Raw genomic sequence first — 15,110 nt, forward strand, 5'->3', positions numbered from 1 at the left:
TTCGCTGCACACCATTTTTATTCATCAGAATTAAATGCGGCCAAAAATCACCAAAAATTCTGTTTTAATATTATTTACAGTCTCGTTATCTACACGCTGCCTCGGCAAACGCGAGAATCGAGCCATAACAATATATTTGGCTTTCCTTCCTCGAGAAGAAAGTCAAAAGGTGAGAGGCGAGATCCGAGCCACTAGATTCTATATTGCAATTATTTCGTGGCAATTCTTATAGGACAAACAACACCAAATAGGACATACAGTTTGACACAGAGCGCTTGCTGAAGAGCAAAAAGCTGATGTGTGTGTGTCTGGTACACCCTTTGTAGCTTCCGGTTATGCCGTCATCTACTATGCCATGACGCAGCACCAATCAGGATTGGACAGATTTCATTCATGCTTCAGACGCGCTACGCTGGGGGCGTTCCCCAAAGTGTCATAACGATGACGCAGTGCGAGTTCCTCGAAGGGGAACTACGCGCAGTAATATGGAACTGTAATGCGGTCAAACCTTTCTGAAACTACTTTAGCCGTGCGTTTCCCTGAAAATAATGGGCTATATGCACGCATAAGTTCCGCATTTGATGCAAGGATGCTCGTCCATTTCCGGTTGTGGAGATTTAAGCGGAGGAGAACCGAGGAAAACGGGATTATGGCAGAGTCTTCAAAATTTACTGTCCTCCAGTCTTTGAAACGAAACGTACATACGTTTAGATGTAATTTTATATATAGTTATGTTTATTTAATATAATTTTAAGCATAAACACAACGAGGGGTGTCTGTTTAATCTGTTTTTGTGACTAACGTTTCTTTATTATAACCATGGAGTATAAAATTCAATATAAATTCTCGGTATTGCATTGGACTCTTTGATCGGCGGAAGTTATCGAGCATCCTTAATCCTTCACCGGAAATACCGCCGTGCATAGAGCCCATTGCACACCTTAGAATGTTCTCAACCAATCAGAATCAAGTATTCAACAGCCCTGTAGAATAAAACTATCACAATAATTCTTATATGACGCATACAGTATATTTAACAGTATTGTTAGGAATGGTCTAAAATTTTAATCATTAATGACCGATAATTGACTACAACTACATTAGATCCTATTGGTGTCAAATGTCTCTTGACTGCTTTAATATATATTTGGTAATGCAACATACATCAACTATCTTCACATACTTATAACGAGTAGCGATTATCAACAAAAGATAATTAAGAAATTGATTATTATACATGTTCTTTATTTTACAGTGAAATATTACAAAAGCAATATTTCTTATTTCATATTTATTTAGTGATTTTTAAATTTGAATTTAATAATTTCATTCATTCATTGGATGCAAAATAATAAATAATCGCAATATTTATGGACAAATTGTCCATCCTTGCAATCAAACGCTAAAGGAACAGCAATCAAAATAACAGCAAACTTGGATTTGTTTTATTGCATTGTAATATCAGAAAAAAAAATATTCGGAAATGATTGTATGAATGGCCCAACTTCACAGATTCATTTTAATTCCCATCAGGCACCATTCCATCTACAGTAATTCAACTCTGTATTAAAGGTTAAGGACTGAATGAATGATAGTCCCAGTCCAGTGCTCTTCACACCCTCTATGTAACTGAAACTCATGGGATGAAGCTGATATTTCCTGAATGCGGATTGTCAAGATTCCTAGAAGAGACTGTCATCATTAGTGCTGCGTACCGTCACTGGCTCTCACTCAGATTAAACTGTCGTGTTTAATATATCACAAACCGAACACCTCCGAGTGGAACACATGTGAAAGACATCTCGGACCACCAGCGCTCGCCTCCGTATCAGCCAGAGATGACACATGGAACAAGAGAGTGTGTTTGTAAGAGAAGTGCTCTTGGTTCTTCTACCTCAGGATGGGTCTGCAATTACCCTAATGCCCCAAACATACTTCAGTAACGTGACTTAGTAAAGAAACGGCCCAGGAGGTCAGCCCAGGCCCGCATGAGCTCATTAAACCCAATCTGCTGTGAAGGGCCTGAATCAGTGGAAAGGCATCCTAGGGGACGAAGAGAAAGGGAGGAGAGCAATGACGAATACTGTAACAGCTAACGCTGATGAACACAGCAGAGATCTGTCTGTCTATCTATCTGTCTATTTGTGCGGTTGGTGTATCTGACACTTTTTTGTAGCATGAACAGCAAAAGTTCCATTGTAAAACCTGATCCACACCACACACGTCTTTAGCTTGAAATCCGATTAAAGTGCTTTGATGAGTTAAAGGGTTAGTTCACCCAAAAATGAAAATTCTGTCAGTTTTTACTCACCCTCATGTTGTTCCAAACCTCTATGTGTTTATTTGTTCTGCTGAACACAAAGGAAGATATTTGGAAGAATGTTTTAATCAAACAGATCTCATTCCCCATTGACTACCATTGTAGGAAAAAATACATACAATGGTAGTTGTACTTTTCCAATGTACCTGACTTTTCCTAAAATTGTCTGTATTGTCATTTAAAATGCTTTTCATATAAATTAAGTTACGTAAACGTAAGGCAAAAAAAAAAATAAATAAATGAACATATTTACCTATTTCGGCCATAGACGGTCATATTGACCGCACTGATTTTCGCGATATTTTTTTTGTTAAATATCCCGCGGTTGATCTGGTCTCTCTCAACTGTCAACAGAAAGGTCCGTCCGGTCACCTCTGTAGCGGTGTTTGCTATACAATAATTTCTACATTAGTTGTTGATCAGAAATAAGCAAATAAAACCAGACTACAGTTATCTATAATACTTACGTTATCTATAGGCTATATCATCAGAGAGTGATTCAGAGTCAGAGTCCACATCAAGGAAAAAGAGACGGCAGCTATCATCAGACACATGTTCCATTCATGTCGGATGATCCTGGTGAGCTCTGCTACCCTGTCCTGCGCTGTTTGTTTTGCTGCATGGGCTGTTCCAACACTATCTCACGACCAATTCGTACAAATTCGACGCATTATTAAAAAGTGGCTAATTCGTACTAATTCGTACGACCTCACTCGTACTAATTCGTACGATTTGTCTAAACCCACGTGATGGTTAAGTTTAGGGGCGGGGTAAGGGGTAGGTCATTCGTACGAATTCATACGAATTGGCCAATTCGTAAAAAATATGTACGATTTAGCAAAATCGTATTAATTCGTACGAGTGAGGTCGTATGAATTGTTACGAATTAGCCACTTTTTAATCATTCGTCGAATTCGTACGACTTGGTCGTGAGATCGGGTTGGCTGTTCACTAGTTCTGCTAGTCCTATTATTATTATTAGCCTATTGACCGCTTTGCATATCGTCACTATCTAACATTTTCGTCATAGTTTTTGTCATTCAAACCTAGTTTTTATTTAGTTATCGTCTCGTTTTCGTCTTTGAAAAAAATGTGGTTGACGAAAATAATTATGAAAATTATTCGTCAATGAAATAAACACTGTTTTGAATCTAACGGTCAAAATGACCGTTTGTGGCCGTTCTAGTAGTTTTGGCATTCTGGCACTTCTAGTGTTAAAATATATGAACGTAATATTGAATAATACACTACAGTTAAAATTGCACGGTAACACTTTACAATTTCATTAGTGTCACAGAGCTACCCTCAGCTCTTTGTGACCCCTGGTTAGCTCTTCCACAAAACACATGAACACATACTTGGTTTTTAAAGACTCTTTATTTACCTTAGTGTACCAGCAACATGAGAGATGGATTGTCCACACAAATGTATTCACAACTGTGCTGTTGTGTCTCAGACTGGCCACCTGAGCACTAACCCTGAGGACATTTAACGTTTGTTGCAGACTGTTGATTGTCACCTGGAGCAGCATACAGGGTGGTGGCCATCTTGAATTGGGTAAAAGACTGGAATGGAATTTTCTTATGTTTTTTATACCTGTGCTGTGTTGCATCATGGGAAGTGGGAGATACCAAGTATGGTGTTAAGGGAAGGGGAATTGGGATGTTAATGTGAACTTCTTTTGATTATTGTTGAAATTTAGTGAAGTTGTGCTGTTATTTAACTTTGTGTGGTGAAGAAAATGAAGTTACTTGATCACATATTTTTAATTGATATTTATTAGCTGTTCATGATCTTTATTACTTCCCCATGTGATTATTGGTGAGAAATGGTTGCCCCTAGGGGTATAAATTCTCACAGAAAGAAGTGATCAGGAGGGTAAAGACTGTTGGTAGTGAATGCTGTATCAACTGACTGCTGTGATTGAAGTAGTAGGCCTGATGCAAGGCTGTTTTTTTGGTATATTGACTTTTTTTTTTATTTTTTATTTTTTTGTAAATTTTTCCTGCTACCTCACCTGTGAGCACCTTGCACTTTACGAAGTTGGGAGAACATAAATAAATATGAAAATGGCATTTAACGTCCTCCATGTGTTATTTTGAAGAACTTTGGATGTCGTTTGTGACAATTAGTTAACATTAGTTAACTACATTAGTTAACATGTACTAAGAATGAACAATACTTCTTCAGCATTTATTAAGCTTAGTTAATATTAATTCTAACATTTACTAATACGTTATTAAAATCAAAGGTTGTATTAGTTAACATTAGTTAATGCACTGTGAACTAACATGAACGCACAATGAACAGCTGTGTTTATATTAACTAACATTAACACAGATTAATCAAGACTGTAACTAATGCATTGCTCATTGTTAGTTCATGTTAGTTAATGGATTTACTAATGTTAACTAATGAACCTTATTGTAAAGTGTTACCGATTGGACTTACATTTTATTACTTAAAGATTTACCCTTACACACCATTATAAAATAAAAATAAAACTTCTGTTGAAAAAAAAAAGGTGATAAATTCATTTTAAAGAATGATGGTAATCAAACAGAAAATACTATGGAAGTCAATGTCTCCCGTAAACTGTCTGGTTACCAACGTTCTTTAAAACATTTTCTTTTGTGTTCAACAGAAAAATGAAACTCATACAGGTTTGTAACATCATGAGGGTGAGTAAATAATGACAAGATTTTCATTTTTGTGTGAACTACCAATTAAATCAAACACAAACTCCTCTCCCACTAGAAACGACATCTGTTCTCTTCATGACGTATGTATTCGCAGAGGGAACCTTTTCTAGTACACGGAGTTCTCAGCTTGTCTTGTGAACATCACTCTCACTATTATGTTTTCATGACTCTCAACAAGAATTGTTCACTCATTACATCCGCTGGCATTTACACCAGCCTCTCTTTGCTCGGCCTCCCTGGAAACACTCATTTAAGACACTAGACATCTGTAAAAAAAAAACATCTGAAAGAACAACAAAAACCCCCCAAATGCTTTCTCCCCGCCGGGTTAATGTCACAGGCTGACTAACCATGAGAGGACGTAAATGATTAAACTCTTTCAATGACAAGAAACAGACCATTTGGCTTTTTCCTTTGTGCCACTTGAGGTGAAAGGGACGGGTATAACTAGACTTCTTTTTAAGGTGAGACGCTTCTGAACACATTTGTGGTTGTGACTCACCATCTCTGGACCGCAGGAAGAGCCCTCGGCGGCTGGCATGAATTTGGTCTCACATTTTCTTCCGACCCGGTGGCACCACAGGGCTTTACAGATGTCCTGTGTGACACACATCAGACAGGCGTGTTGATATGAATGCATTAAATGTAATTTTGACAAAAGTCTGAGAGATATTTACACTGAACAAATTAAGGATTATAACACATTACGCAATGGATAGATGTTCTTCACAAGCTGTATGAGTCCAAAAGGCAGTTGTACAGAATAATGACACACTAGTCTCTGGATGTAATTATGACCTGTCTGTTTGTTTTAGCCTCAGCATCATATGCCAAACACTCTGTATGTTGGTGATTCAGCTTTTTTTAGGTTCCGCTTTATTTCGATAGCGCACTTTTGACTGTGCAACTTTGAAACTACATGTCGACTAACTATCGTTTATTAGTAGACTGTTTGGTTAGGGTTAGTAGAATAAGTTGACTTGCAAAGTTATTACTTCCCTTTAATTTTTAACACAATAATATTTAGTACATTTTAAAATAATTAAAAAAAAAAGTAACTAACCATTAAAACTATGTTCGCAGATATTACCAACGTAGCAAACATTTAGAGAACAACTGGTACTTGGTTATTATCATAGAGATGAGAAGTGACAGGCGATCAACTCTTCAAACTGAAATGTTTTTATTTTGCACCATGATATGAGAGTATGTTTATTAAAAATGGAGAGTATTGGAAAATGATGATTCAGAATCAACAGTTTTTTTTTTAAATCAAATGAAAAATATATAGAATTATTTTCGCATGTCCAAATATCTACAAACATTCACACCTTATATACCAAACTTTTATTCAAGAAAATGTCATAAATATTTAAAAATAAATGCAGTATTATATGAATATTTCAAGTAATCAAAAATGTCCAACGCGTTCTAATCCTAGGGCGTCATCTAATGCCTGGTTCAGATTACACGATTTTTTTTGTCTGTTACGATAGTCACTGTGTCAGATTACGCAATTTTGACTCCTAAAATCTTGTCTTGTGTCGTGGACAAGACACATGTTGTTTCCTGACCAGTCATCGCATGCCGTCTTTAACGGCACGCGTGATGTCATCGAGAAGGCGAAACCAGTAGCAAATGACTTCCGGAAACGAACGTAAACAAACAATGGATGAAGCGGGAAGTGAGTGTTGTATTGGCTGTCTTGTGTTCAGAAAAAAGTAAAAAAAGAAAGAAAACCCGACGATGGACACGTTCCTGGATTGCTCGAAGAGGACAGTATGGGCTGTCAATCCTCCAAAGTTGAATTGTTTCAAAAATATTGTTTTCTTATATATTTTTACTTTTAGTTTTAATGTTAGCACCATCGTCTCTCTTTCGTTTCGCCATTTTTGAAAGTTGTGTACGGAAAAGCTTCTGTGCTCCTATTGGTCAACCTCATACCGTCGTGGACGACCGTTAAAAAATTACACATGCTAGTCTTTTTGTCGTGATGTTGTGACGTAGGTTGTCGCCCACTATAAGTCTATACTCTCAGTCTCGAATTTAGAAAAAGTTGTACATGCTTTCATTTCTACCAGACTGGACTATTGTAACTCACTTTATATGGGGATCAGTGAGTCATCCATCAATCGCCTACAAATAGTCCAGAATGCCGCTGCAAGAGTTCTGACAGGAACTCGAAAACGAGAACACATAACTCCTGTCCTCAAGACTCTGCACTGGTTACCAGTGCGCCATAGAATCACTTTTAAAGTTTTATTATTAGTATACAAGTCGCTAAACGGGATGGCTCCATCATACCTCACAGACCTATTGACTGTTCACCAACCAACTAGAACCTAGGCCTTCTGGTGGCTCCGAGAACAAAACTGAAGACTAGAGGAGACCGGGCTTTCTCTAGTGCCGCTCCTAGACTCTGGAACAGCCTTTCTCCAGAAATCAGAGCTGCACCAACCCTACACATTTTTAAAGTGAGATTAAAGACGTTTTTATTTGACCTGTCGTATGCAAACTAAATGTGGAAGTAATTGCCCTGTAGCTGTTTGTATTTTAATTTGTATTTTTCTCTCCGTACAGCACTTTGGTCAACGGAAGCTGTGTTTATCTGTGCTCTATAAATAAATTGAAATTGAAAATTGAAATTGAAATGACACACGATACGAGATTATACGATCGAATCTTGCGTTCCGATGCCCGTTGTCGTTTACGAATCCCCACGACACCCTACGTCAAACGGATCGTGCCAAAATCGGGCTAAAATCGACTGAAAATCAACAATTTTGACCAACCCGGTCTCACCCCAAAACGTCATATAACTGACGTTTTGGGACGTCTTTTGACCATACGTCAATATTCGCCTTTTTAGGGCCCCCTTAAACGTCGGTAGATGAGGTTATGGGATCCTAACTCTACCCCATACCTAAACCTAACCCTAAACCTAACCCGTCACCTAACTGACGTTAAAGGTAAAGCGTCAGTTGTATGACGGCCCGGGATCGCCATCTACCGACGTTTAAGGGGGCCCTAAAAAGGCTGATATTGACGTATGGTCAAAATACGTCCCAAAACGTCAGTTATATGACTTTTTGGGATGAGACTGTGTTATTTTGACCATGCATCTAAATCCGCACATGGCAACCTTTAACGTCAGTTAGATGACGTGGGTAGGTTTAGGTCTGGGGTAGGGTTAGGGTTAGACCACTAGGCGCGTCTCATATTGCCCCCAAAAGTTACCATGTGCGTCGGATGTTGTTGCATGGTCAAAAGCGTCAGTTAGATAATAATTTATGAAATCATCAGACACCCTAACGCCCTGTTTACACCTTGTATTAAGATGCATTTTGGTAGATCGGATCACAAATGGACGACACTAAGTACAGTTCGAGTTTGTCCACTTTCGACCACTTCCAGAGGGAGTCAAAAACGCTTTTGACCGGATTGCTTTGGTCAGGCGTGGCTGCAGGATGACATGACTGAGGGGGCATGTGATATTGTTAAGGGGGCTTAACTTTATACCATTAATGAACAATCAATACACACATCTCTTTGGAACAACAAAGTGGACAAAAGAGACACATTAAAACACTAGGTGTAAACAGGTATGTGTCTCCCTTGTCTACTTGTGATCCCATCGACCAAAACACAACTCAATATCAGGTGTAAACAGGGGGGCATAAAAGTTTTTTTACTGTCCCAGATATCTACGTCTTCCTCTCATTCACTTTCTCTCTATGAAACAAGAGCAAGAAGAGCACGAAACGGCTGCACGTTTTATATGTCCGCATATTATTCACATCTGGATTATTGTATCATATTTTGACAATGGGAGCACAGATGGGAGGAATAGAAGGCAGATTGCCAGAGTGATCACAGAAATCCCAGCACAAGTTCTGCAGCTGTGTGTTAAAGCGAGACCTCCTCAAATCCGTCCCCCGTTGTTCCTGTTGAGCTTGAACATCTCAGTCCTATCGCAGCTCTGACTGCCAGAGAATACAAAGATGCTAATTCATGGTGAAAGATGTGAGAGCTCAGGATGACAGAACAGCTTTGCTTGAAGAGCATCCACAGAACAATTTCTATCCCGTTCAGTGACATGAAATGAGCAGGCCCATCTTTCTACTTTGTTTACATAGTTTCATTTCCATTTGAAGCTTCAGATTCTGGGATGTTGGTATACATTACCATCCAACAATATCATTTTTTTGTTGTTGGTATATGGCTATATTTACATTGTGTTTATTAAAACAAAATAAGGAACATTGAATGAGTTTCTTTCTTCTGTTGAAAATATATATATATTTTGAAGAATGTTGGTAACCAGACTGACTGACTTCCATAGGTAAAAATAACTATGTTGGGTGAGATCAGGACAATAAGAGCCCAGCAAACAGAGCTTCCCACTGGCGTCCATCCAATGTATATTTAGCTCTGCCTTTGCTTCACGAGACCGTGCAGGCCTGGACCGAAGTCTGCCGGAGCTGCACTTTATCAGATTTCTCTACGGGGAGGTCCAATTTTAGATGTATAGACTAGACTACAGTGGAAAAATTATTTTAGCAAATCTCTATTGAGTTCAAACGACCTGAATTCCTGGCGTTACAACTGATTTACAGATTTCAGCAATAGAGAAATCTCAGATTTGAGTATGCAGTGATGTTTTGAAAAACCGAACCGTCTGAGCTGTCCCCGCGCATCAGAATCCCCGGTCTAAAGAATGCTGGTCAAATGTTCACAGAAAGCACATACGTCTGCTTTGACACCTTTCACACATCCAGACTTTACTGGTAAATAACCAGGGAATTACTGTTAAGAGAATATGTGTGAACAAGAACTTAAAGGATTAGTTCACTTTTGAAAAAACTTTTGCTGATAATTTACTCACCCCCATGTCATCCAAGATGTCCATGACTTTCTTTCCTCAGTCGAAAAGAAATTTAGGTTTTTGATGAAAACATTCCAGGATTTTTCTCCATATAATGGACTTCAATGGGAACCGGATGGTTCAAGTATCAAAAGACGGTTAATAACAGTTTCAGATGCAGCCTTAAATGTCTTTAAACGACACCAGACGATGAATAAGGGTCTTATCATGCAAAACTATCGGTTATTTCAAAACTTATTCCAAAAATGTAACTTTTCTAAGGACAAATGCTAGCCTTGCTATATTCTCTGAGGCGCGTTTGTAACGTCACGTAATACGTAATTACGTTCAAAAGGTCACGGGCGACGTAGCCGGAAGTACAGAATCAAAATCGTCCGACATCGTTGTTTTTCCTTTTAATTCCTTTTTTTGTAAACGGTGTTTGAGTTAGTTTGCACGTTCAACCTATGTGTTCAACTTGTAAACACTGACTCTGTACTTTCGGCTACGTCGCCCGTGACCTTTTGAACGTAATTACGTAATACGTGACATTGCAAACGCGCCTCACAGAATAGAGCAAGGCTAGCATTTGTCCTTAGAAAAGTTACATTTTTGGAATAAGTTTTGAAATAACCGATCGTTTCGCATGATAAGACCCTTATTCATCGTCTGATATCGTTTAAAGACATTTAAGGCTGCATCTGAAACAGTTTTTAACCGTCTTTTGATACTTGAACCATCCGGTTCCCATTGAAGTCCATTATATGGAGAAAAATCCTGGAATGTTTTCATCAAAAACCTAAATTTCTTTTCGACTGAGGAAAGAAAGACATGGACATCTTGGATGACATGGGGGTGAGTAAATTATCAGCAAAAGTTTTTTCAAAAGTGAACTAATCCTTTAAGGCGAGACACGGCAGGCAAAAACATCGATTTTTCATGTAGTGATTAGTTTTGAGATTTTGGGCTAGTTTACTCCTTCAATATGTGTTCTTTCAAGCTGCTATAAAGAAAACGTTGAAAATATACATTAAGATGTTCATTTTATTACATTTTGTTTACTTGCGGCATTAAATTTGTCCCGAATTTACCAAGAAGTTAGCGAAAGTCGCTAGATGACGTCATAAGTTAATTAGCATATCCGTGACGTCATCGCGTCGTACTTGTGTTCCGCTTGCCTAATGTGTTTTCTCTATAAATTAATGCTCAGCTCACATATTGTATTTAATATATTATAATATAATAAAGTGAATGTAAAATAAAGCTGTTCTCATTTCCTATATATTTTTTGCCACACAGAACGAGTTGATATAGGCCTAGTGAATGACAAAAAATTAATACTGTAAGCACAAGAAAAGAAAGGAAACTAAATTGTTTAAATAAATAAAAAAAACATTATTATTTAAAGAAAGCAGATAAGTGATAGACGTGAATGAGCAGTGTTTTTCCACGGACCTGTCAATGGCCGTGCGTTCAACAGATGATTAGCTCCTCTCAGCCATTCACTGAACAGGGTAAAGCAAAAATTCGGGGTCTGAAAAGTCGCTAAAAATAGTGACTCATTTGCGCGATTGTTTTGCAGTTTGTATGTTGAGGAGAACATCTCCTGCTCTGAGCTGGGAGGGGCTGCTATGTGAGTGATTTGGGACAGGGTGGGACCCACGGCAGCACCCGCTGCTCGTTGAGATGAGTAAAAACGATATGTGCTTTCATGTCAGAGAGTCTCCAAAAGTCTCTAATAACGCCAGAAAAAGTCGTTAGATTTGTCGCTAGTCGCTTTTTTGAAAATTTGGCGCTAGAGGGGTCTGAATAGGGGCTGTGTGTGAAAGGGGCTATTTTCTTTTGTTAGAGTTAGGGAAAACTTTACACTAGTACCTTTTCCAATCCGATCCATTTTAAAAATGCAGAATGTAGTATGGACAGTTAGCGGTTGAAATGGGTACTGCGACCCCAATTCAAAATATTGAAGAGTCACGTGGGTTGCCAGATTGAGGACTCGCAACAGGAGGGAGCACAATTGAAATAGGTAGGAGACGAGCCTTACACTGTAAGCTGATTAGTTGATTTATCTGCGTATTAATATTCTCTTGTTCATAGAGATTTTTAGATGGATGCTGAAGCTTTTTATGTCGGGTGGAATCTTTGATTTCTGACCCAATTCGTTTGCTGGCTTTCATGGCTGCAAAACTCTGCGTTTTCTGCTAAACTGGCAACCCGCGGTGTTGAAATACTGTTGGGTAAATTGGTAACGTGCGGTATCATACAGACCAAACCAAAAACAGACCTTCCAACACAGAATGCACATTTAAAAGTAAAATTACTGGCTGTAACATTGTTTTTCGAAGAAAAACAGGCATTTTGGCATTTTTATGGTATTTTATGCTTTAGAAGAGTCAAAAAATTACATACAGCACCTTTAATCTTGCTAATTTATTTTGGTGTATGTTAGTGAGTGTGGCTTACAAAAGTCTACAAAAATATATATTTGTTTGTTACATTAATTTTGTTGTAAATGTGTCATTAAAAAAAGAAGAAGAAAAAGATGCATTCCACTTTGAGCATCACATTTGTGTCCAAACATCTGATACACTTATTTATTCACATACAGTCAGGGTTTGAAATGAACTTTTTCACTCATAAGCAAATTTGGCTGCTAAATTTTGAAATTATCAGCCATTCAAAACTTCTACAAGCCAAAACAAAATGATCAGAAATAAATGTCACAGCTTAGATTTAAACCTGATTCTGAATCACTGTATTGCTTTCAGCTTTACGAAAGTCAATCACTGTTTAAGGGTACCATTCAAATAAAATAAAATTGAAATAAAAACAAAATTCTCTGTGATTCTCTTATAACTGTCTTGATTTTACCTGCATGTAGCAAAAAAGACGCTAAGTAGCTTTTTCCCCAAAAGTCTTGTACATATGGCATTTATTAGAACAGGTTGGAAAAAGTGGCCTCTTAATTGTTTCCTAGGGCTTGACAGACATCGATAGGCGCCGAGTGGTGCCAATGCTATATTTATGGTATGGTACCATATATATATATATATATATATACACATACATACATACAAGTATGGTAGAAAACAAGGTGTTCAAATTTTATAGACGTGGTGCTGCGCAGCATTTTTCTTGGTGCGCGACTCTCTTTACTCTTTGTTTTGCTAATGTTTGAGGCTTTTTTTACGCGAAGGGCATTGTTAATCATGCCATAACCCGCCAAATTGGCTAACATGTTGATAGGTGTTAGCCACCACTGTGGATTTTCACCCTGTTTGGCAGGGTGCCGGGTATTCATTTCAAACCCTGCATACAATGACTATAAAAAGTCTATAAAAATGGCAGATTTGAGAAATGAATCCAAGACAAATCATATCAGATCATTTTCTGAATTTAATGTAATGTTGAAACCAACAAAATTAATGTAACAAACAAACAAATATATGTATATATATATATATATATATATATATATTTTTTTTTTTTTTTTTTTTTTTAGACTTTTGAGCCATTGTGCATTCTAAATTATGAACAGTGGAGCTTGCTGAACCGCCATGCTTGTGTGTGTTGTCAGGGCCATATCCTGAAAAAACATGATTGTATAGAAAATGTGGCACATGTGTGCTGTGGTGCAGCGTGACAGATCTCCCCAGGCCTCAGTGAAGTGACCGCGAGCACTAGTTTCTGTCTCAGGTGAGGCATTCCTCTCAATCATACTGTCACGCTTGAGCCCTGCTCTCCTAGTGAACCTGGATCAGCTTCCTCTTTCCAAATGATGACCATAAACTCCATGATAAGAACCACACAAATGGATTCTTATCAGTTTGAAATAACGTTAACCGTAACGCAGCTCAGGCTGGATCAAATATATCAGTCTCATGTTCCCGGTGAGAAGACATTTGAAGCTGCATACGTACCCTAGTAAAAAAATAAAAATACTAAAATTGTTGTTTTAAGCTCAAACTTACTTAATTTTGATAAAACAAGACATTACCGTAGTGAAAAATAAATATCAAAATGTATCTGAAATACATGTATACTGCAAATATGTTTAATTTTAAATGAGTAATAATTAAAAAATAAAAATGTATATCAGTAAGTTTAAAGCGATATGAATGTATAAATGTACTTGTAAATATGTATAGTATACTTAGTATAAAATAAATGTATTTTAAATAAATACATTTTTCCATAGTTATTTTTTCACTAAGGCCACCAGATTAGATTTTTTTCTTTTTAAATAAATTCATATTTTTATTCAGCCAAATTGGAAGTAATAACTAAGGCTGTTCCTCTGAACAGTATTTATGGTCAAAGTAAAATGCAAAAGCCAGGCAATTTCATACATATTTTATCATTCACGTGCAGTAGTTTGTAGGGTAAATATTCACATCATTAACAGGCTAAATGAGCGGTGCTTCCTGTCAAGATTAAATAGCTTATCTTACAGTATTTACACAATGGTATTTACACAAAATTTAGCAAAAAATTAGCAAAAAAAATTAGCATTTCAAGCTTTCGGCTTGAGCTTTCCACGACTGCGCAACTGGGGTATAGGTTGCCAGGTCGAGGTGTGTGGATTGTGTGAATATAATGCATTTAGTACAAGATCTGGCAACTGGTCAACATTAGACAAACATATTGGTCCGATTATTCATAAAGGAGTTTGGGCCGTGCAAATTACTGAAAATTCCCGGGAGAAATAACAAACGGGGAAGGGGACACAGGAGTGTTGACAGGTATGGATGGAATATGATATTTCTGACATGACCAGAACAGTTTTTTTCAGAAGTGATTTCATTGATGAAGCAATATGAAATATTGATATTAATGGCCTTGCCTTCTTGAAGTCCAGAGTGCACAGTTTAGCTTTCTCTCCAAACTGCCACTTGCACTGCGTGTCGGCGTCGTACAGCTCTCCGGGAAGTTTCTCAGGGTATTTGTACTCCTGTATGGCGTTGGGCTCATCAGACAGACAGGTGGCCTGGGCGGTACTGAGACAGAAACACAACTGTAAAACAGCTTGACTCCTGTACAGTAGAGATGGACACCATGACAACACAATAACAGTAGTTCCCCTGGCTACATTTAGAGATTTCTCTTTTCAACACATTCTCTGACTTTATCATGACGTATGTTATTCAATGCTGCCATTATTATACAGGCCGACAGAGAGGCTCCGCGTGAAAACGATATCAAGGATCATGAGAAAGTATTTTTA

At 37.8% G+C, this 15,110-nt stretch overlaps 1 protein-coding gene across 3 annotated transcripts in view; it reads right to left on the reverse strand.

Annotated features, from left to right (window-relative positions):
- The window catches only part of adamts16 (ADAM metallopeptidase with thrombospondin type 1 motif, 16), a 123,393-nt gene that overhangs the window by 50,671 nt on the left and 57,612 nt on the right, over positions 1-15,110 (reverse strand). For all 3 annotated transcript variants that reach the window (XM_039655089.2, XM_039655098.2, XM_089117447.1), the window contains 2 exons: positions 14,730-14,883; positions 5,525-5,620 (listed from right to left, as the gene is read on the reverse strand). In XM_039655089.2, the coding sequence (XP_039511023.2) occupies positions 5,525-5,620; positions 14,730-14,883 (250 nt within the window). The remainder of the gene's footprint in view (positions 1-5,524; positions 5,621-14,729; positions 14,884-15,110) is intronic.

Source organism: Pimephales promelas, chromosome 12 (genome assembly GCF_988280905.1).
Source record: "Pimephales promelas chromosome 12, fPimPro1.hap1.1, whole genome shotgun sequence".
NCBI lineage: Eukaryota > Metazoa > Chordata > Actinopteri > Cypriniformes > Leuciscidae > Pimephales > Pimephales promelas.